This window comes from Orcinus orca, chromosome 2 (genome assembly GCF_937001465.1).
Source record: "Orcinus orca chromosome 2, mOrcOrc1.1, whole genome shotgun sequence".
NCBI classification, from domain to species: Eukaryota; Metazoa; Chordata; class Mammalia; order Artiodactyla; family Delphinidae; genus Orcinus; species Orcinus orca.
In genome coordinates this window covers 192,204,461-192,228,255 of record NC_064560.1, presented here as the reverse complement: position 1 = coordinate 192,228,255, position 23,795 = coordinate 192,204,461, and the positions used below count along the sequence as shown (strand labels likewise).

General features: G+C 39.1%; 1 protein-coding gene across 1 annotated transcript in view; it reads left to right on the top strand.

Moving 5' to 3' along the window:
- DICER1 (dicer 1, ribonuclease III) overlaps positions 1 to 23,795 on the top strand; it is a 44,106-nt gene that overhangs the window by 6,818 nt on the left and 13,493 nt on the right. Inside the window, 15 exon segments of the mRNA XM_004262372.3 lie at positions 269 to 741; positions 6,491 to 6,623; positions 7,855 to 8,097; positions 8,667 to 8,821; positions 11,375 to 11,507; positions 12,487 to 12,562; positions 13,226 to 13,365; positions 15,612 to 15,791; positions 16,020 to 16,233; positions 16,437 to 16,590; positions 17,597 to 17,779; positions 18,058 to 18,163; positions 18,601 to 18,776; positions 19,742 to 20,522; positions 23,336 to 23,491. Of these exon segments, the coding sequence (XP_004262420.2) occupies positions 269 to 741; positions 6,491 to 6,623; positions 7,855 to 8,097; positions 8,667 to 8,821; positions 11,375 to 11,507; positions 12,487 to 12,562; positions 13,226 to 13,365; positions 15,612 to 15,791; positions 16,020 to 16,233; positions 16,437 to 16,590; positions 17,597 to 17,779; positions 18,058 to 18,163; positions 18,601 to 18,776; positions 19,742 to 20,522; positions 23,336 to 23,491 (3,303 nt within the window).

The window sequence follows — 23,795 nt, the reverse complement described above, 5'->3', positions numbered from 1 at the left end:
ACAGTTGCATCTTTTAATTTCTCTTATTTGATTATTTTCGCTGGGGAAAACAAAAGGATGGTTCTGGGCATATATATGAAAAAGTAGAGCTTGAAAAGACCATTGGCCCTTCCCCCTAACCTTGGGGAATTAACCTCAGTGTTTATATTAGAGGGGTAAATTTATTTTGAAGGGGCAGACTAAAGACAACTTAAATCCCAGTTAAACTCCATATGAAAATAACTACATGATTATTGTTTAGCATTTGGGCCTTTACATTGTTTTGTAGATACTCTCAGACTGTCGTGCGGTATTGGTAGTTCTGGGACCCTGGTGTGCAGATAAAGTAGCTGGAATGATGGTAAGAGAACTACAGAAATATATCAAACACGAACAAGAGGAGCTGCACAGGAAATTTCTATTGTTTACAGACACTTTCCTAAGGAAAATCCATGCACTATGTGAAGAGCACTTCTCACCTGCCTCACTTGACCTGAAATTTGTAACTCCGAAAGTAATAAAACTGCTTGAAATCTTACGCAAATATAAACCGTATGAGCGACAGCAGTTTGAAAGCGTTGAGTGGTATAATAATAGGAATCAGGATAATTACGTGTCTTGGAGTGATTCTGAGGATGATGAGGAGGATGAAGAAATTGAAGAAAAAGAAAAGCCAGAGACAAATTTTCCTTCTCCATTTACCAATATTTTGTGTGGAATTATTTTTGTGGAAAGAAGATATACAGCAGTTGTCTTAAACAGGTAAATCTCTAAGATTAACATTTTTCCCATAGTAGAACAGGCAGCTCTTTGTTTTGTGAAGTGATATGTCGTAATAGCTTTAAGAGCTGCCAGAAGGCTTTGATGCAAGTGTCCTGTACTTTTGGCACCATCCCCGTAACTCATGTGTTACGCTCTACTGGGATTGACAGGATGTTTATATATACAGTAGCTTTCCCCGAAGGCTAGATTTGATATGACTGAGGGTTTTTCCCCTAAAGGGTGCTAATCTTTTCTAATCCATTAAAATAGAGTGCAAGTGTAGAAAAATTGTTACATTACAGTAAAGCATTCCTTGTTTTATATTAATTGTTAGATTCAGTTAGATATTTACTAACCTGTGACTATGATGTGTTAGGCATTGTGTTGAGCATTTCACACCAAGCTTTCTCCTTCAGGTAAATCTTAAAGATAAATTTTATCAGGGTGTTACTGTGGCTAATTTTTCTGTGTTAGCTTTTTTCCTTACCAAATGTCGATTCAAGTTGGCACGTTTGCAGTGAAAAGTTTTCAGCAGCTGGATTTGAAATTTGGATTGGTTCATAGACTACATACTAAAATTTTCTGAATCAGAGGAAAATAAAAATGTTAGGGAGGAATTCAGAGGATATTGGCAAAGGTGACAGCGAATGCCAATTAGGTTGTGAATTCCCACCCTACTCCCTTCTTCAATAGAAGTGTATTTTTCCTGAATATAGACCCAGCCAGCTGAGGAGCTACACTTCAGATTTGTGTCAAATGGTCACTTACTGTATGGTTCTTTTGACTTGTGGATGGATGCTCTACTGTTTACAAGGGCCAAAAAGGGTCCTTATTTTGCACTTCAATCTACTTTTCTACAAGATCCATTAATTGGCCAAAGTTGATCCCTAAGAGCCTTTTCTGCAAGTATTGATCTCTGAGGAGAAATTAAGCTTTGTTTCCTGAGATAATTTGGGATTTTTTTTTTTTTTTTTTTTCAAACTGCTCTGACTGTTTGGGGGCCTCGAGAACTTACTTGAATAACGAGAAATTGGACTCTGGGGAAGTCATCTGGCGGTTTTCGGTCTGGTAATTTTCATAGTCATTGGGCCTGATCCTTGTGATGAATAGGAGGTAAAGTAACTTCAGGTAGGGAATTACATTGGAATCAGAAGTTTAAGGTTGGAAAGGGACTTCACTGACTATCTAATCCAAGCCACTTACTTTTATAAAAAAGAGAAAGGCCTCAGGAGGAAAAGTGATTTGCTCTGAGTTAAATTGCCAGTCAGTGGCAGAGACAACTCTAGAATCCTGATATTCTGCCTCCTAGTTTTCAGTTCTTTGTGTAATCATAATGCCCTTGGGTATGACAGAACACTAAAAACCAGTGCTTTCCAGTGGGAAGGCTGCCAGGAGACAGTCCAGGGAGTGCGTATCTGTTCGGGTTGTTTCTTAGAATGGGGGAAAGGCATTTTGGGGGTCAGAAAAGTTTAGCGTTGGCACAGTTGTAAGCCGAGTTATAGACGTACTCCCTGCCCCTATACAGGATGGTTTAAGAATTAAATAAATTTTCTGGGGCTTGGAGAGAAGTTGGGGTTCATTTTCTTCCTTTCCCCGCTTTTCTGCATGCGTTTTTAAGTGTAGAGATGTACTCGCTTTCACGGCAGGAATATTAGCCTGAAAAGGTTTATCAGAAGTCAGTGTTACTTCCTGTTGACTCTGAGGATCAGATTAGTTGTGATCAACTTTCATAAAATGTGGCTGGAATTCAGTGTTGGATGATGAATCAGGAGCGGTTTGAGGCTTGGCTTTATGGGCAGCTAATTAAATATACAATAGAGGTCTTGTCCCGGTAAGCTTTTTAATAAGCTTAGAAAAACTTCCTGAAATCCAGATTCTTTCCTTCCATCAGTTTAATGGGAGGAAAAACCCTTCTTCAGTGAACAGTTTAATGGGAGTACAAGCTATTGTAATACACAGGCAGTTTTCTATTCTCCTAATTAAAAAAATAAATCACAGCTACTTCTATATATAATGTAGTATGTGTACAGTCTTCTGTTTATAGTTTTTCTTTTGCCTTTTGTGTTTAGGGCCTTATCATTTATAATTTACCTTTATATATTTTTTAAAATTTCAGAACAGTCCATGAGGGAAGAAGGTAGATGTTTTTACTATATCATAGATGAGGAAAATAACACTCAGTTTGTGACCTCCTAAAGTAATGCAAGTACGAAGTGGCAGAAAGTGGTTTCCACTCTCCAAGTCTAGAGCTCTTTTCAGTGTGTAATTTACTAGTATTGTGTGACTTTCACCAGTTTTTCCATTAATGTCCTCTTTTTTTAAAAAAAAAAAATATATATATATATTTATTTATTTGTTTTGGCTGCACTGGGTCTTAGCTGCGGCACACGGGATCTTTGTTGCGGCATGCAGGATCTTTAGTTGCGGCATGCATGTGGGATCTAGTTCCCTGACCAGGGATTGAACCCAGGCCCCTGCATTGGGAGCGCAGAGTCTTACCCACTGGACCACCAGGGAAATCCCTATTAATGTCCTCTTTTTAATCCAAGGTGTACCAGAGTTCATTTAGTTGTTATATTTCCCTAATTTCCTTTGGTGTGTTACAGCGTCTTCTTTCCTTGTTTTTGATGACTTTGATACTCTTAAGGAGTACTGATCAGATATTTTGTAGAAGGCCTCTCAGTTTGAATTTGTCTGATGTTTTTCTCAGGATTAGACTGGGTTTTAGGATTTGGAAGAATACTACAGACGTGAAGTGCCCTTCTGGTCACTTCGTCTCAGAGGGATTCATGGTATTAACACAGAGCATCACTGGTGATGTTAGACTTCATCATGTGATTATGATTGCGTTTGCCAGTTTTCTCCACGGTAAAGTTATTGTTTTTCTCTTTTCTTACTTAATTCTTTGGAAGCAAGTCACCAAATCTAGTTTATTCTGGGGAGGGAGGGATTCAGTTTCATTCCTGGAGAGGGGCTTATATATGTATGTTACAGAAATTCTTCTGTAAGGAAAGTGTGTCTCTTTTATCCTATTTATCTGTTTATATTTGTTGAATCGTGTTCTTTTATCATTATGAACTCATGTTTGTTTATTTTATACTTCGGTTATAATCTGATACTAGTTTTTTTTTTTTTTTTTTTTTGTATAAGTTGTTCCACCCTGGGCCGTTGGGGGCTGTTTGAGGTTAGCTCCTGTGTCCCTTTGACATGCCCTCATCCTTTTGTTTTTTGAACACTTCCTTACTTTCTGGCACTGCAAGATGTTCCAGGCTCATCTTGTATTTTTCTTGCATAGGATCAGCCACTTCTCCAAGGAGCCCTGGTTCCTTTTATTTCTACTCACTTTATAGGTGTATGTTTTGTGCAAGTTATTTACCTTTTTAAAGTCTCAGCATCTTCATCTATAAAATAGTAATAATACCTCCCTCTCTTACTGGGTTGTTAATAAGAGACACTGTATATAGAAATGGCAGTCTTACCACCTGACATTGTACTTGGGGCGGCTGTGTGCACACACACATGCACTGTGACCTGTGGGTCTGTGCCAGCTGCGTTGAGTGAGATACAGAGATTGAGGGTAAGCATAAACTCTTAGTGTTAAGAGTAAGTTATGTCCTCTGAATGTCATACAGTTATATTCATAAACTCTTAGTTTTTTATGTCTGCTGAATGTTATACAATTGGCCATTGAATTTTAATGCTTTTAAAGTTACATTTTCTTAGTAGTTAATTTTCGTGGAATTTTACAAAAATTTTGGTTTCGGGTGAGTTTGAAATTAGGAAAAAAATAACCGGTTCTTTGCTATAGATTGTTTGAGAAACTCTGTGCACTAGAGAACAGCATTCTTTATCAAACAGCTTGCTTGTGGAACAACTCACATAAACTCAGTATAAAATTAAAAGAAACAAATAAGACTCTGTCCCAGCAATTCTGTGGTACTGTGAGATCTCTAGGCAGTGTGTGTTACTCAGTAACAAGCTCCCTGACAACAGTAGACCTTGTTTTGTTTCTCTGGAAGCCCGTAACTTTGCAGGGATTTCTTAAATTTATCTGATAGAGAAATTTTTCTCTTTAAACATTGTCAGCGTAGGTATATGGAATTCAGCTATTGCTTATAAGAGACTTTTTTTTTATTATTAATGTGCACATTGTTTCTTCTCTTCCCGGCATACTGGTGAGAGTCTGATTAAGGAGAAATAGATGTACTTGTAGTGCTTCTGTTTCTCAGCTAGTTGAAGTCTACCAGATTTATTTTTTTAGGCAAATTAAAATACATTGTATACCTAATTAGGAGTAACTTGAAATGCATTTTTTTAAACCTCTGTTATGTTCAAATTGCTGCTAATTTACATAAACTAAAATTTGGAAGTATATATTATTTCTAAGATAATTAATTTCATATTTTAGATTTGGGGGCATGCTGTTTGCATGTAGCACTGTTTTCTGTTACTGACATCATAAGTTTATAATAACTAAACGGATCTTGGAACATATTAAAGAAGTTTCTGATTTTGAACTTTTTAAGTACTTAAACTATAGAGCAGACTCTCAAACTAACCTAGACACACAAGTGTTTTACTGATTTGGAGGCAGGAAGATATTCTAGATGGCCCTTCAAGGTTTCTTCCAGGGCTTTGATATTAGCCTGTTTCATGTACTTACTGGGGAAAAAAAAAAGAATGGTTTGACTTAAAAATGCAATTTTCTATTAGGAATTTATACTATGTTGTATGACTTCAGAAGAACCATATGGAATCGCTTAGGTCAGGTGTGGAACCATTTATCCTGTGTGCTGAGTTTTTGAATGTGGATATTTCCAAAATAGCTGTAATGGCAACACTAACTGTTAACCTTCTGCACCCATGTAACGTGAGCCCGTCCTGTAGCTCTTTTCTGTTTCTTAGTGGAGGACCCGTCTGAGGGGACAAGCGTTCTGGGTTAATACAGAGGTGCAGGCAGAAAGGGAGATGAGCTCGGGAGTATGTGCTCTTTCCTGACAGGATGGGGTGGGAACTCTCTTGGCCTTGCAGTGCCGAAGCTCAGTGGCCTTTTATGCAGAACTGTGGTCAGCGGCCTGCCCAGGGACATGAGTGTTGGGAATGGAGATGCTTAGCAGTGGATGGAGGCATCGCTTTCCCTAGAGCCGTGCTTCCAGTGGTACAGAGTGCTGGGGTAAATCTAAAAGAAATAACGCACTTCTTTTCATGCACAGCTGGAACTCTCTTACTACGTGCAGAGGAGAATGAAGTATTCCTTTGGGGTATTTGGTACTTTGCGTAAGTTTGGCCGTGGACGCAAGGGCATGACCATTGCTGCAAGTTGTGTGTGTGCTTAGGGAAGTGCGTTGAGAAAGAGTGTGTGGTTTTTTCATTATAAGACTTGGACTAAAGCCAAAATACATGAGGAATCCATGTTTCTCTTTGCCTAGCGCTGTCCCCTCCTGGGCCACATTTCTATGAAGGTCATCACTGCCAAATTAGAAAGTTTGAGGGACTGTGACCATTTCATTCATCAGTGTAAATCAGCCCTGTATTTGGTGTTATAAGTATTTGGTCCACAGATCGACTCAGAGAAGAGCGACAGTGATTTCTTTTTAAGCTGGTTGAAAAAAAAAAAAATACCGACTATTTTGTTAGGTATGTTGGCAAAAGGATATGTATTTCCATTTTAAGGGAGACCTTAGAAACAAAAGTTTAAATTTTTTTCCCTCAGCAGTGCTTAACTTCCAAATGTGTATAATTTTCTTAGATTGATAAAGGAAGCTGGCAAACAAGATCCAGAGCTGGCTTACATCAGCAGCAATTTTATAACTGGACATGGCATTGGAAAGAATCAGCCTCGCAACAAACAGATGGAAGCGGAATTCAGAAAGCAGGAAGAGGTAACTAAGTTCAAATAATTGTACAATAACAATTTTCAGAACATACACAAATTTTGCCCATAGGAACTTCCTTTCTTCATAGTTCCTCTGCATTTTTTGGGAATATAGAGTACTTGTTCATACAGAAACTAGCCATCTCCTTTGCGGTAGCTGTATAGTGATTCATACGTTGAGAATCTATCTGGAAAATCAATTGTGTCTTAATCGCCATCACCCATTTTGTCTTCCATTATCGGGCTGATGGCACATAACTGCATTTTATAGGAAAAGAAAGCTTGTGTAAACTTAACTCCTGTTGACTCCATACGACTCTGAAGCAACAAACTGAAATGTTTTCCTAGAAAGTGTTTTGTTTTCTACTTAAAGTCCTGCCTTGGTTGAATCCTTTAAAAATAACAATACATTTTAAAGATTTTGGCCTAATTTTTTTCATGCTTTTTAAGATTTTGGTATAGGAAATAGCATTGTAAAGATGCTAAAACTTAATATAGTGTTCCAGCTTGCAAGTAAAAACTTTTTATTTAAAATTTGTTATTTAACTTAAAAGTAGCAGAATAATTCACGTTGAAGTCATTTCTATGTGATAGCTCTTTGGTAATATTCCAAGTTTGGGGAGTCTAACAGCCAGAGTCTGACAGATCAGTCTAAAACCCAACTTACTTTCGTATTTAACTTATTCTAGATTGGGAAACGATGTTACCTTAAATCTGGTATGAAAACATTTTTCACTTTAAAAAAAAATCATTTCTGATCCCTTAAATGTGTCCCAAGATGCCAGAAGATAAGTAATGCTTTGCTTGTAATTTTTAATTCCAAGTGATTTAGGGATTTTAGTGAAAGAGTTTTGACATCTTTGGAGGGATGTTGGCACAAACTCACAGCTATAAGATCCCATTACGGAGGCTCAGAATGGCAACAGGACTCCAGAAGGGGATTCGTTTGGTCACTTTGGTTATTAAAGAAGCCAGCGCCTTCATCTTGAAGGCTGTGATTTGTCCGTGGGTGCTTCTGTAAAATAGAAAGGCACTTGGATTTTTCAAGGCATATTCAGTTGAAAATGTCACGTGTTCATGCGTCTCGAGTTCTGTGAGGTGTTATCATCATCTTCAGCCTGGCCTGGATTAAGTGTGCTCAGAGTATTGTCAGAAATGACAGTTGTCCCTTAATTTTACTACATTGTTTTCTTTGGAAAATTTCTTAGAATTGCTATCCTTGGTGGATTTTTTTTCAGGTACTTAGGAAATTTCGAGCACATGAAACCAACCTGCTTATTGCAACAAGTATTGTGGAGGAGGGTGTTGACATACCGAAATGCAACTTGGTGGTTCGTTTTGATCTGCCCACAGAGTATCGATCTTATGTTCAATCTAAGGGAAGAGCGAGGGCACCGATCTCTAATTATGTAATGTTAGCAGATACAGACAAAATAAAAAGTTTTGAAGAGGACCTTAAAACATACAAAGCTATTGAAAAGGTAAGATTCATGTGTTATCTTTAAGTTGTTTTTATGTGTTTAGAAATAGTTTTATCTTCAGAGAATAGTCTCAACAGAGCTGTGCAGTGTGTACACTATTAGAAAGTTGAGAGTAATTACACAGAGCCAGCAGTATTTTACAGGAAAATAGCAGTGAAAATGGTCATATGGATTATTGGGGAGGAAGACCTGCGAAGTGTACTGTTTATGTGGACAGTGTAGTAACAGTTGATTGTTTGAGATGCAGAGTGATTTGAGAGTGATGACATAGCGCCTATACTCATGAAAGACTGGGGATCACGTGTGTGTGTGTGTGTGTGTGTGTGTAGGTAGGTAGGTAGGTACAGTACCTTTTAAGCCTTGTTACCTGTATGGGGAACTTCTCCACATGATTGGAGCTGGAAAGGATTAATTAGGAGAAATTTTCAGCAGCAGGCAACTATGGAGTATTGCAGTGTATTTAGGAGAGATGTTTCATGTCAAGAGAGCTTTTTCTGTAGGTACAGAAGCAGACAACTAATGGCAGAAAAAGCATTTGTTCTCATAAGTTCTGTTTTTAAAATGTTCAGATCTTGAGAAACAAATGTTCCAAGTCAGTTGATACCGGGGAGACTGACATTGAGCCTGTTGTGGATGATGATGATGTTTTCCCACCATATGTGTTGAGGCCCGATGATGGTGGTCCACGAGTCACAATCAACACGGCCATTGGGCACATCAATAGGTATGGCATCAAATCATTTGCATGGAAAGCCTGTGAGAATTGCGAGATTTAAGTCTAAACCTATAAGTATTGTGTTGTTTACCTTTTGCAAACAATCACCAATCTTTCTGCTTATGGGCTGTGATACTTGGATGAGAGAAGGAAAAGAAGTTGCTTTTTTTGGTTCATTGTTCTTTTTTGTCAGAAGGCAAAACCAGTGTTGCATAGTAATAAATGTTTAGTTCTCATTGACAAGGCTGACATAATGAAGGCATGCGTATTTTAATTAGATTGAAATTAATTTTGCAACACTCACTCTTTTATAAATCTTGAAACTTGTTTTGTGTCATGAATGTTGGTGGATGTTGAATTTTCCATTAGCAGTAATGGAAGATTATGATAAATTAACCTTTTTTTTTTGGAGTATGTTCTGTTTTACTTTGTCCTGAGTTGGTGATAACATGTCTAAGAACTAAGAAAAGCAGATACATAGCTAGATTATGTATCAGGATAAATTTTGTGCAGAGGCAAAATAAAGGAGCAGAAAACATAAGATTTTCTTTTTAACTTTTTATTTTGAAACAATTTTAGACTTTAAAATATTGCAAGAGTACTACAGAGAACTCACATATACCCTTCACCCAGAAAGACCCATTCAAGTTTCACGAGAATGTTCTTGGAGTGAAAGGGTCCAGTCCAGGATCGTGGGTCGTACCCATTTTCCTCATCTCTCTGGTCTTCTTCAACCTGGAACCATTCTTCAGTCTTTTCTTGACTTTAATGACCTTGAAACTTTGGAAGATGACAGGCCAGTCATTTCTCAGTTTGGGTTTATTTGATATTTTCTCATGATTAGACCCAGGTTATGTGTTCTCGGCCAGCATATCATGGAAGTGATGCTGTGTTCCTTTCATTCTCTCTAACGGGGTCCCTCAGTGTTTATTTGTCCTCTTATTATGGTGGTGACTTTGATCACTTACGTAAGGTCTGCCAGCTTTCTCTACTGTAAAGTTGCCTTTTCCCCCTTTATAATTAGTGACTGTTTCGTGGGGAGATATTTTGAGATTATATGAAATTTATTCCTCTTTCCAGTTTCACCCATCAGTGTCAGTACTCAATTGATATTTCTTGCCTGAATTGATTATTTCTGTGATGTCTGCAAAATGGTGATTTTCCGATTGCATTATTCTTTCTGGTATTTATTGTCGTTTTACTGTGAGGAAGAGCTTTCTCTTCTCTCCGTTTATTTGTTCCTTTTATTTTTTTATCCAATGTGAACTAATGGGCTTCTGTTTTATTCAGTCATTTATAGTCTTTTGCTGTCATTTATTTTGTTGTTAAAATTGTGTAAAATTTGGCTGGTGGGGCCCCTTCATTCTAGCTTCTATGTCTTTTTAACATGTCGCCATTATTCTTTGAACATTTCTGTATTTTATGGCACACTAAGATATTCTAGGCTCATAATTTCCCTGCCGCAGCCTAGATATTGGCTATTTCTCCAAAAGGTCCTGGTTCCTTTTAGTGGAGAATGAGTTGTGTTTAGAAACCAAGATCCGCGCACTAGGTGTGTTCATTGCCTCTGGAGTATTACTGCTACCAGGCTGTTTCGTAGATGGAGCTAGAAAATGTTTATACCTATTCACATACACGTTTATATAAACATTTATATAAATACACGTTTGTAGTTATTTCTGTACCTGACTACCTGTCTGTTGTTAACTCCATTTTTTAGCATGACACCAGAGGGTTTATTCTAGCTTCCCTTTTTTCCATCTTTGTTCCTGGCTTTTTTAATAGTGAGGAATCTGATTCCCATTGTCCTCAAAAGAATTACTTGACTGTTCAGTCTCCCTATATATAGCAGTCTGCAGGGCTGCCACCACGTTTAGGTGCCTTCATTGCATAGGTCCTGACCTTGCAGGGTTGCTGCCCATTCCGCTGCCCTCCTTGCGTGTGTCCTGGCCCCCACTGGGTTGGCTTCCTGTCCCAGCACCCTCCTGACTTGGGCCCCAGCTCCCTCGAGGCTGGCTTCTTGCCCTGCTTGCAGTGCTCTCCTTGTGCTGCTGCTGGGTGGTCGTCTTGTTCTGCTGCCCTCCTTTGTGTGAACACTGGGCCCGCTTCTGATGCCGTCCTTGCATAGACCCCAGCGGTTGTGGGCAACTGTAAGGTCATTAAGGACCAAACACTGCCAGTTTATTCCCTTAACGGGTTCTGAGCAGTACTTTCTGCACAGTCCAGTCATAGCGCTAGATGCGTATGGCTATTTACATTCAAATTTCAATGTAGTTCCTTCGCTGCCCTTGCCACATTGCACGTGCTCAGTGGCCTCCCTGTCAGACAGCACAGATACAGAAAGAACATCATTGCAGAACATTCCATTATGTGTATAAATGTACTGTTCCATCTTATTGCAAGTTTGAAGCAGTGTAGCTCAGACTCCACATATAAATACCAATCCAGTAGAGGGCAAGAGGGGCATAAAAAAATCAAACTTTAGAATGTGAATATCAATAAAAAATTTTTCCTCTGTTTCTCAGTTGTAGACTCAGCATCAGAATTTCTTTTTCTTCACAGATACTGTGCTAGATTACCAAGTGATCCGTTTACTCACCTGGCTCCTAAATGTAGAACCCGAGAGTTGCCTGATGGTACATTTTATTCAACTCTTTATCTGCCAATTAACTCACCTCTTCGAGCCTCCATTGTTGTAAGTTTAGAAAAAGAAATGATTGTGCCTTAAAATATGTCATTAATAGATTTGTTTTCAACTTTTCTAAGGCTATGCAAGTTGCAGATAAATTTGGCTTTAAATCTACTTTAAAAAGTAAATTTGTAAATCTCTTTTGTAGTCAACTATATGTTCCAATCTTCAATAGACTATATAATTCGTAGACTCCCAGAATTAGATTAGGTGACCTCTGAAGTTTCCTTTAAGATCTTACTGCTATAAACGTTTCTGGCAGAATCATTGATCTGTGGCTTAGATACTTACAGTGACACAGAATTCATTAAATGCAGCTGGGTTGCTCTAGTTATTTTGTTGTTGACTTGAAAATCAGCCTTTGTGTAACTGCTATTCTTAGTCTCAATACTGATATATTAAGTTCTTACTAAAATTTAAATTCATCAAAATTGTAAAATCTTAGTTATAACTATGTAGGTTTTACTGGGCAGGCTTATTTATTTATTTATTTATTTATTTTTGGCTGTGTTGGGTCTTCGTTGCTGCGCACAGGCTTTCTCTAGTTGCCGCGAGTGGGGGCTTCTCTTGTTGCAGAGCACGGGCTCTAGGCTCATGGGCTTCAGTAGTTGTGGCATGCGGGCTCGGAAGTTGTGGCTCACAGGCTGTAAAGCACAGGCTCAGTAGTTGTGGTGCACGGGCTTAGTTGCTCCGCAGCATGTGGGATCTTCCCGGCCCAGGGCTGGAACCCGTGTCCCCTGCATTGGCAGGCGGATTCTTAACCACTGCGCCACCTGGGAAGCCCTGGGCAGGATTTTTAAAGATGGCTCTTCAAATTATGGAGATTAGGATTTTTTTAAACTTGCTGACATTTTTCAAAATGAAACATTGTTCTGGTAAATTTCAACTTTAAAGATTTCGGGGTAGAGGTTTCATATATGTTTTACGCACTAATGATAATACAGCTTCTTGCATATATAATGGTCACATTTTTTGTTACTTTCAGGGTCCCCCAATGAGCTGTATACGATTGGCTGAAAGAGTCGTAGCTCTCATTTGCTGTGAAAAACTGCACAAAATTGGTAAGAGTGTTTGAAAGGCACGTGTAAATAAAAATAAAGTTAAAAACACTGTAGAACAAAAGCACATCAAGGGCTTCATAGGTGCCTAAGGATTATGCGGGCTGTGAGCCTGTTGCTCTTGGTGTGCTTCGGTGAAGACAGGTGTAAGTATGGTGTAACTGAAGATCCCGTGTAAGGTGGAGGAGCTCTGTTTTCCACAGCTTAACAGCTACAATTTATTTGCTCCCGTTTCCTGACCTCTTTTCAGTATATAAGTACGTAAAGGTCTTCTAGTAACTGTTGAATCGTGAACATTTGTGTTTTAATGTATCGGTCTCAAATTAGTCTATGTTAGTGTACAAGTTAAAACTTCTGTTTTTTAATGGGAAGACTCGTTTTCCAGTGGCATTTGTAAACGGATGACAAGTGCTAGTTTTCTGTTCATGTTTTTATTTTTTAATCTTAGAACAGAATTTATAATCCTGATCATATTGAATATACAAATGTCAATAGACTTTGCTTTAAGTATCACATCTGATAACTTTTGTATTATTAAAGGCACAGATGCTTTAGTTTTCATGACTTTTCCAGTTGCTTCCTAACATAGTGCTCCTCTGGATTATTCACTGATGAGTCAGAGAGGCAAAATCAGGATTGTTTGTTAATTCTCTTTACATTTCTTAGGCGAACTGGATGACCATTTGATGCCAGTTGGGAAAGAGACCGTTAAATACGAAGAAGAGCTTGATTTACATGACGAAGAAGAGACCAGTGTTCCAGGAAGACCAGGCTCCACAAAACGAAGACAGTGCTACCCAAAAGCGGTTAGTATTGGTTAGAACCGAGTAAAAATCTAGCCTTTCTGACTTTATTTCTTGCTATATCAAGTCCAGGTTCCTTTGCTTGGCTTCCAAAACCCTTGTAGTTTAGCCCACTCTGGATCTCAGCTCGTTTCCCTCCCTTGTTCACAGCTTCTCTCAGATCAGCCCCTTCGCTGTCATGTGGACACTGTGTACTCTTTCTCATTTCAGACATTGCTTTTGTTTTTCTTCTCAAAAGGATTCCTGGACTCATCTATCAGATTCTTTTTTTTTTTCTTATTGGCTTTTTATTTTTTATTTATTTTTTTAACATCTTTATTGGGGTATAATTGCTTTACAATGGTGTGTTAGTTTCTGCTTTATAACAAAGTGAATCAGTTATACATATACATATGTTCCCATATCTCTTCCCGCTTGCGTCTCCCTCCCTCCCACCCTCCCTATCCCACCCCTCCAGGCGGTCACACAGCACCGAGCTGATCTCCCTGTGCTATGCGGCTGCTTCCCACTAGCTATCTACCTTACGTTTGGTAGTGTATATATGTCCATGCCTCTCTCTCGCTTTGTCACAGCTCACCCTTCCCCCTCCCCGTATCCTCAAGTCCGTTCTCCAGTAGGTCTGTGTCTTTATTCCTGTCTTACCCCTAGGTTCTTCATGACATTTTTTTTTTCTTAAATTCCATGTATATGTGTTAGCATACAGTATTTGTCTTTCTCTTTCTGACTTACTTCACTCTGTATGACAGACTCTAGGTCTATCCACGTCATTACAAATAGCTCAATTTCATCTATCAGATTCTATCCAGAGTGTGTTAATGTCATTTAAAGGGACGTTCTTTGTGTCATTCACTTTAGTGTCAAGGTTCTTGCTTTACCTTATGTTTGGAGCTAAAACATAGAGGGTGTGTATGATAAAACAGGCAAGTGCCCATCCAGATGAGGGGCACACCAGCAGGTGCAAGCACAGTTACTTGTCGGGAGTTAGGATGTGGCTAGACTGGAGTTAAAATTAGTTTTTTCAATGTATTGTGTCTAGCTGGATCTGTGGCATAGTTCTAGCTGTAACCATACTGGGCTGAAATACTTATTTAAAAAATATTTGTCAATATTTTTACCTTATAAAAACCCCAAACAGAAGCAAAAATTTGCTGTGTACTTTGATCTTGGCCTAAATGTGTGATTTTTTTGTTTTATTTTTGCAGTTTTATTGAGTTTTTACTTTTTTAAAAAGTTTGCACCCAGCTAAGCATTTTCAAGATTCAAAATCATGTCAGTTTTTCAAAAATCATGAATTAAGTTATCCGATTTTCTGAAATGCTTATTTCCTCATATCCAGTTTTCCTGCTCTAACATTTATCCTAGAGATTACTGGACTAGTTTCATATGACATCATATGTTATCACCAATAAGTGTTTTGAGAAGCATAGTACTGCTTTGCATCCTGTTTAATTAATAGGTGCATTCTGTATTATCTGATATTCTATTAACTATAATTATCCCATAGCCAGCATTTTTGTACCTTTTAACTGTGGGCATAATTATTTATATTATTGAGCCTCAGAAACTGCAAGACTATTGGGTGAGGTTGTATGATTATTGAAAGTTCAGAAGCAATCTTAGTTTAAGTCATGGTTTACGCCTTCAGTGAGATGGCCATTAAAAATGATACTGATTTGTATTGACCCTGAAAGATGTTCTCATTGTAGTAACTGGAGATAAAAATCAGGTTATGATACAGTCTTTTTTTTGTGATTCCATTTGTAGTGAAAAATATGTATGTGTGTCTGTTTATATACATTTATTCTGGAATGTATACATTTATTCCAGAAAAAGTCTGGAAGATGATACAGTATATCACAGTGTTAATAAAGGTTATCTTTGAGTTTCAGGATTACATGGGATTTTAAAAATTTGGCTACCTTTATTTTCTGGTATTCTACAAGTGAGTAAAGATTAAGAAACCCAAGAAAGAAAAGAGTTTGTTCTCTAGTCAAAAGAAATAGATCAAATGCACAGTATTGTGTTGAAAGACCCTGCAGTGTTTGACGGTTTTATATACTTTTGCAGACCCAGAAGTGCCGACTGTCCAGTGAGGTTAAGAAATTAGGAGGTCTCCTGCCTTGGATATTTTCTCAGTTTTCTCTCATCAGCTTTTAGTAAAGCCAGGAATAAATTTGTTATCTTGCCAACATCTGGAAAAGAGGTTAATACACTTGAACTTGATGCTTAATTTTTCTTTCCAATCCCAGATTCCAGAATGTTTGAGGGATAGCTACCCCAAGCCCGATCAGCCTTGTTACCTGTATGTGATAGGAATGGTTCTAACGACACCTTTACCTGATGAACTCAACTTTAGAAGGCGGAAGCTTTATCCCCCTGAGGATACCACAAGATGCTTTGGAATACTGACAGCCAAACCCATACCTCAGGTAGACATTTCATAATAACTGTTTATGTTGAACTGTCTTGTTCTTTTTTAAAAAAGGAAAAGCTACTTTAACTATCTTTTGTTACCTCCGAATGTTTAATATTTTAAAATTAAGGTATCTCTTCTGTTCCCCTGATACAAAGCACCATTGCTTTTCTGAAGTTAAATGTTTGTAATGGACTGAAACATCTGCTAACCTTGGGGGTGCATTATTTTTCTTTTTGTTAAGATTCCGCACTTTCCTGTGTACACACGCTCTGGAGAGGTTACCATATCTATTGAGTTGAAGAAGTCTGGTTTCACGTTATCTCTACAAATGCTTGAGTTGATTACAAGACTTCACCAGTATATATTCTCACATATTCTTCGGCTTGAAAAACCTGCACTAGAATTTAAACCCACAGACGCTGACTCAGCATACTGTGTTCTACCTCTTAATGTTGGTAAGAAGGACCCAGACTCTAAAGTGTTTCTGTATACTAGCTAAAAAATGAAACTGTTGCTTAACAATGAGCTTATTGTATAAACTACAGGAATATCTTTGATAACTCTGAATTAGACACATGTAATGAATATATAGCTTGAGTAAAGATCTTACCTGTATTATTGTATTTTAACAAGCTAAAGGGTCTTTTTCTTCCCTAAGTTAATGACTCCAGCACTTTGGACATTGACTTTAAATTCATGGAAGATATCGAGAAATCTGAAGCTCGCATAGGCATTCCCAGTACAAAGTATTCAAAAGAAACTCCCTTTGTTTTTAAATTAGAAGATTACCAAGATGCAGTTATCATTCCAAGGTAAGATTTTAAGTGGAAGGCTAAGTGGTGGTGATACGTCGTTTCAGAAGATTCCCTTGTTCATGTGGGGAATGTAAGTGACCTGTGACTTTGGCATTGATGTTACTAGTAGAAAATGTAGGTATCTCTTCATGGTGGACCTGTTCTCTCCAGTTTACTTACTTCAAAAACAAAACCCATAACACTGTTGATGAAGGGATTTGACTTTGTGAAGGTCAGATCATCTGAATGATGTTGATAGGTTTTCTTCTTAAAACCTCCATCCTTTTAATCCCCAGTCTTAAAGAATTTGGGTGTAAATAATAGTTTATTAGAATTGTTAAAAGGCATAGTGTTATTAAGTGCAGTGAAAACAGTAAATTACTATGCTTTGTTTCTTATTTTGTAAAAATTTAGGGGATGGAGTTTTTAATCAATAAAATTAAACACTGCACTTTTTAAAGAAGTAAAGTACTGGCTGCAATTCAGTCTTTGGTTTTTGTTTTTGTTTTCTTTTTTCTTTGTGTACTTCAAAGCCATATTTTAAATGTTAGCTAACACCAACCTATCAATATCATAAATTCCGCAGTAATACATTTTATGTGGCAAGTGTCTTTCATGTTTAGCGTTAGTAATATACAAAGTATTTACTTGGTTGTTTAGATATTGAAAGTTTTCTATACTATTTATACTGATGAAATTAAGAGATATTTAAAGGTGCCATTTAGCTTTCATGTGTTATCAAAGTATAGATATAGAACAAGGACGGTAGTAAAATAGGGAAAGGGGGGAGTCAGTTTTTACTTGATATAAATGTATTAAATTTATTTTATAATTTTAATTCTTCTCGTCTTAAATCCACTTGAAATGTATTATTTAGAATTGAAGTTTCTTTAATGTTATTTATTTTTAACCTTTTTGAACTCTTTAAAATCAAATAATTTGCATTAACTGCATATTAAAAGCAGTTGTGTTTTGAGAATAGTTGATTTAAACCAGAAAGTCACTGATTGTTTTTCCTTTTTAGATACCGCAATTTTGATCAGCCTCATCGATTTTATGTAGCTGATGTGTACACTGATCTTACCCCCCTGAGTAAATTTCCTTCCCCTGAATATGAAACTTTTGCAGAATATTATAAAACAAAGTATAACCTTGACCTGACCAATCTCAACCAGCCGCTGCTGGATGTGGACCACACATCTTCAAGGTAAAGGAGCTCTAGAAATGACATTTTGATTTTACTTGTGGCATTATTTCCAGAGGTCAGTAGGCAGATGTGGAGGTTCACAGTCCACACAGCCCACCTGTATGTGGGCTCTGAACTCAGGAGGTCCTTTGCACACAGAGTTGCCCAGAGTGTGGCCCAGCGGCCTGCAGTTTAAATGAGCTCTTCAGGTGACTTGTAGACACACTGAAGTTTTAGAACCACTGTGAGAGTGTACTTGGTTTTGTCTGTTTGATAAAATTATTTTGAAATTTTTATAGACTGAATCTTCTGACACCTCGCCATTTGAATCAGAAGGGGAAAGCTCTTCCTCTAAGCAGTGCTGAAAAGAGGAAAGCCAAATGGGAAAGTCTGCAGAATAAACAGGTAGTGAGTTAATTGTGACTAGCATAACTTAATGTTTTGAAAGATAAGTTTGAATTTTATTTTATCAAGTGAATTGAGTGATTCGTGAGGTTTCTGGAAGTTGCCCAACCCTTAGGTTTTGTTTGGCTTTAATTAATATGATGTATTGACTTCCATTTGAACGTCTTTTTGGTAAGTGTGAGAGGTTTGGCTTTTATACTTGATCCACTGATAGCAATTATATCATGAAATCATCCATGTAAATCCTAGGATAAATCCCATTTTCCTTAAAGGGTTATTTTAAAGAATATTTTTAAGATTTCTTGCTAGTGTTTATGATTTTTGTCTTTCTTCATTAGTGAAATCGGCCTTAAGTTTCATTTTTTCTTTTCTTGTGTGTTTGCTTTCTATTTGTCTATCCACAATTTATATTTATCCACATTTTTGCTTACTCAAAGATACTGGTTCCAGAACTCTGTGCTATACATCCAATTCCAGCATCACTGTGGAGAAAAGCGGTTTGTCTCCCCAGCATACTTTATCGCCTTCACTGCCTTTTGACCGCAGAGGAGCTAAGAGCGCAGACAGCCGGCGACGCTGGTGTGGGAGTGAGGTCACTGCCCGCGGATTTTAGGTACGCCTGTGCTGTGGGCCAGGAAGAGCTCGGCTCATGAGGTCCTGCTGGCAGAGGAGCGGAATTAAGTTCACATTTTAATTGTATGTAGAATAATTTTGAAAAGATTAGAAAGAAAACGTGGATGCCTATCTAATACGTGAAATAAATGCATCGCTTGACTCATAAGTGAAAATCTATACGTTGGGTCAATGAGTCTAACATTCTTGGGAAGTTACAGCTGGAGAGGAGAGCCTGAGGTCGAAAACAGTCATTCCCCCTTCAGAGATGGCAGTTAAAGTGAAAATGAAAACAGTTGTTTGCCACTGCTGACATTTTAAGACGCTTCCTTTTTTTATAAAATCAAATGTACATGAAAGAGCGACTGCCTCTGTGTGGTCTCTGTCTTCATTACTTTCTTCTCACCTGTCAGGACTCTGCATTCTAAAGAAATTAGCCAGTTGGCAAGACCAAGATGGTTCAGGAAATGAGGAACTTTATAATAGCAGTGATCACGCCTACATTTATTGAGTACTTACTACAGCGTCAGACACTAGCTTAAATGCTGTAGCTCACGTCAGATGATTTCATTGTTAGGATCCTGTGGTGTAAGAGGTGTTAGTTCCTCTTCCAGGTGTGGAAGCTGAGGTACAGAGACATGAAGTAAGTTGTCCCAGGTTACCCAGCTAGTTACCTGGCTGGCCTCGGGTCCCAGCCCTCGCAATTGGTGGCTCTAGGTCCCGTAGGCTGGCCCCAGGCTTCATGAGCTAAGCCCTACACCGTGCAGAGACCCATGTCCCACTTGATGGTTTACACTGTGCAGAGTTCCAGGTGTGTTGGTTTCTGCCTTGGAAACTTATTTATCTTCTAAGGTAGGAGTATATTTATAGGGATCTTCATTTATTTAATTTTTACTCAAATTGCTCTTGCTCTAAGCCTAGCCTTTTTGAAGGATCTGATGAAAAGCTATAAAAATGTCTTCGCAGATACCCCAACTTAGACTTCGGGTGGAAAAAATCTATTGACAGCAAATCTTTCATCTCAGTTGCTAACTCCTCTTCAGCTGAAAATGAGAATCACTGTAAGCACAGCACAGTTGTCGTCCTTGAAAATGCTGCACGTCAAGGTGCTAATAGAACCTCCTGTCTAGAAAATCACGACCAAATGTCTGTGAACTGCAGAACGTTGTTCGAGTCACCTGGTAAGCTCCAAATTGAAGTTTCAACAGATCTGACAGCAATTAATGGTCTTTCTTACAATAAAAATCTCGCCAATGGCAGTTACGATTTAGCTAACAGAGACTTTTGCCAAGGAAACCATCTGAATTACTACAAGCAGGAAATACCTGTACAACCAACTACCTCATATCCCATTCAGAATTTATACAATTATGAGAACCAGCCCAAGCCCAGCGATGAATGTACTCTACTGAGTAATAAATACCTTGATGGAAATGCTAACAAATCTACCTCAGATGGAAGTCCCACGATGGCCGCCGTGCCTGGTACTACAGAGACTGGTAAGGCGCTCACGGACAGGACGGCTTCTGAGCAGAGCCCTTCTCCCGGGTATTCCTCGAGAACGCTTGGCCCAAACCCTGGACTTATTCTTCAGGCTTTGACCCTTTCAAATGCTAGTGATGGATTTAACCTGGAGCGGCTCGAAATGCTTGGCGACTCCTTCCTAAAGCATGCCATCACCACGTATCTCTTTTGCACTTATCCCGATGCTCACGAGGGCCGCCTTTCCTATATGAGAAGCAAAAAGGTAAGAAAGCGTCCTTTGATTTTGAGCAGTTATATTATTCAGCGTGCATAAAAGTGGTCTCAAGCATCAGATAAATTTCAGAGGATGAGGAAAGTGTTACCGCAGGGATTGCCACACCCGACAGGGCAGCTGGAGCCTCCTCTGTACCCCCGTGGGAGTGACACTAAATTTAGTGTGGAATTAAGATTGAGGGAAGAAAAGTAACGGAGGTAAATATTTAAATGATGATGAAAGAGATGTCACAAGGCGCCATGCACCGGCTTGACAAGTAACACACAAAACTGCTAAGCGCTCAGAAGGAAGGAATATCACTTGTGATCAGGGGAGGCGTTAAAAGAAGAGGTGCGTTTGTAGTGTGTAAACAGGGAACATACGGCAGAGCGTGTCAGGACTCGGTGAATAAACTGGAGAAAGTGGGGAAAGATCCGAGAAAAGACTTAAAAAGGCGGGTGGGCTGAAGCTGTGTTATGGAGGGTCTTGGGTGCCAGGCTGAAGAGTCGGCACTGTTTTGAATGAGGTGCGTGCTGAGGGTACTTCTTGTGTACGGGACTATTAATATTAATAAAGCGGTAGTTTTAAATGGTCAGGCTGGAAGCAGAATGCGGCATGAGTTGAAAAGCAAAACCTAACCGCGCTGCGTGATCATTTGGGCCTTTGAAGAAGTCTAAGCTTAAGTGGAAAATGAGACACATGTAGAGTCTGGCAGCAAGGAAAGCACTGAGGGCAGTGAGATTTCAGAGGCGATGAGATTCTTAGCCGACACCTACGAGTACTTACTCTAGCCAGACACTGCCCTCGTCACCTTACATATATTAATTACCTGGTTTAATTCTGTATACTTCTATTTACTTTATGTTTTTGTAATTGTGTATACTTGAATCATCCCCATTTTATAGCTGAGGGTACTGAGGCAGGAGAGAGTGCCTTGTTCAAGTTAACATGGCAAGTGCGTGGCGCGGCCTAGGCAGTCTGGCTTTAGAGACCTCGCTCTTGACCACTACACTGACCTCCCTCTGAAGTTGTCTGTAACACTAGGCACTGCACTGAGTGTTTACACACCTGCTCTTTCCAGTCTTCTCAGCGTGCCCCTCAGCGGTAGATGACATGTCCCCATTTTGCAGTTGAGGAAGCTCTTGCCTAGGGAGTTTCATTGGCTCGTGCAGGTCATCCAGCTAGTCTGGGATGGTCGGGAGCGTGGCTGAGGCCAGAGCCCATAGCCTCGCCCACTCTTCTCTGCTGCCTCCCGGTAGAGAGGGTGATGCAGAACTAACGACCACAGCGGCTGGGGCTGCTGACGGGGCTGCTGCTGAGGAAGACGGAAGTACAGGAGTAAGAGTTGGGGCTAGAGTTTTTAGACCTCATGGACTAGGAAGTGGAATGTTCAGGTAATTAAGAATTTAGGACTTAGGTGCAGTCTGGGGAAACAGTCTTCGTAAGAGTGATAATTGAGAACAAATGAGATTTCCCAGGGGCGGTTGCAGGAAGAAAGTATCAGAGGCTGAGAATGAGCACAAAGTAACAGCACACTCTTAGGTAAGAAGGAAATTATTTTCCTTTTTGAAAGTTCATCCATCGTCTGCTCAGAAAGCTCTGACTCCTTACATGCTGCAGAAATCACTGTCGCTCCCGCAGCATGGTGGTGAAGGCCCTTTCAGGGTGCCCCCCGCCCCCAAGGGTCCCGGCCGGGCTGCCGCCCCTGGCTGTCCTTCGCGGGACCCGCGCACACACCTGCTGTCGTTCCTTCCCCGCTGCTCGCCCCGTTTCTGCGGGCTGAGCTCTGCCTGCCCCACCTTGTGCCTCACGTGGGCCCTTACTGAGCTCTTCTTCCTTTTCCACCCGGCAGACCATTTCTGCTGACTTTGAATGTGATTTCTGTCCCTTTCACGCCCCTGTCGTACTTTATCCTCTTGTTGGCATCTGTGTTGCTGTGTTCCCGTGGTGTGGAAAGGGAAGCCAGTGTGTACTTAAGCCATGCAGGCGGCGTGGGAAAGGGCTTCGGCCCAGGGTGAGCGTCATGGGGGGCTCCCGGCCCAGCCTGCGGGCTCCAGGGACCGCTCCTCTGCCTCGCTGCCCGCCAGCACCTCTCCGACGTGGGTGCTTGTTCAGGGGTATTGAGTTACGTGGAAAAAGGGCTCATGAAGTACTTAAATAAAAAGGAACCCAGTTTTTAGAAAATGAAAATGAGATTGAGCGTTCTAAACCTTGGTTTCCAAGTAAAAACGAGATGGAAACATGGCTTTGAGTAAATTAAGGAGGAGATGGAGGCCTTAGGAGAAACAGACTAGAGGGTAGGCAGTAAAGCTGTTTTATTGATGACAGTAAACATGGAGCTTTTCTTTATTGCCTTTTGCTCTATTTTAAAATGGTTGAACAAAATATCTTGAAATGCCATCCAAAACTAAGGAATAATATTTGAGAAAGCATTGCAGTCGAAATCATATTTATAGCTTAGGTTCTAGGAACATAAAATTATTTTAGCTCAGTTCAGTGCCAATTTTCACTTTATAGCTAGAGTTTATGGTATTTCCTCCTTTTATTTCATTGAGAATATTGTGACATCTTGGACTTATGTGGAATTGCATTCTTTTCTATTTTGATAGTCCCAATTAACAGTTTGAATTTTATATCATCAGATTACATGAGAATTTAATATTTCCTATCATGAAGAGGTAGAGAAACTATACAGTCTGAATAATTGATGACCAGTTGTGGAATATGAAGAATGTTTAGCTAAAAAATTATGTTAATGCCTTATATGAATTTCAGCAATGACTGTTTATGGATAAGTATCTTATAAATTTTTTCTGCTAAAGGTCAGCAACTGTAATCTGTATCGGCTTGGAAAAAAGAAGGGGCTGCCCAGCCGCATGGTGGTGTCAATATTTGATCCCCCTGTGAATTGGCTTCCTCCTGGTTATGTAGTAAATCAAGACAAAAGTAACACAGAGAAATGGGAAAAAGATGAAATAGTAAGTTTTTGGTAACTGGATGGATTTATTTTTTGGTGAGGGGCAGAGTCTTGTTCTATTAATTTTTTGTTTCTTTTCCCTGGTGTGTTTATAGTAGAGTAGAAATTCAATATATTGAATTAATTCCTTTAAACAGATGTCTTTTCATGAATTTAGAACAGTGTTGTAATTTTGATGGAGAACAATTTCTGTGATCTTCCTTTTCCAAAGGCAAAAGAGTATCTGATGCTGTGACTCAAAAAAAAAAAAGCAAAGCTCTGTAACATTTCACTTTAATATTACATATTACGATTTATTGTAGATC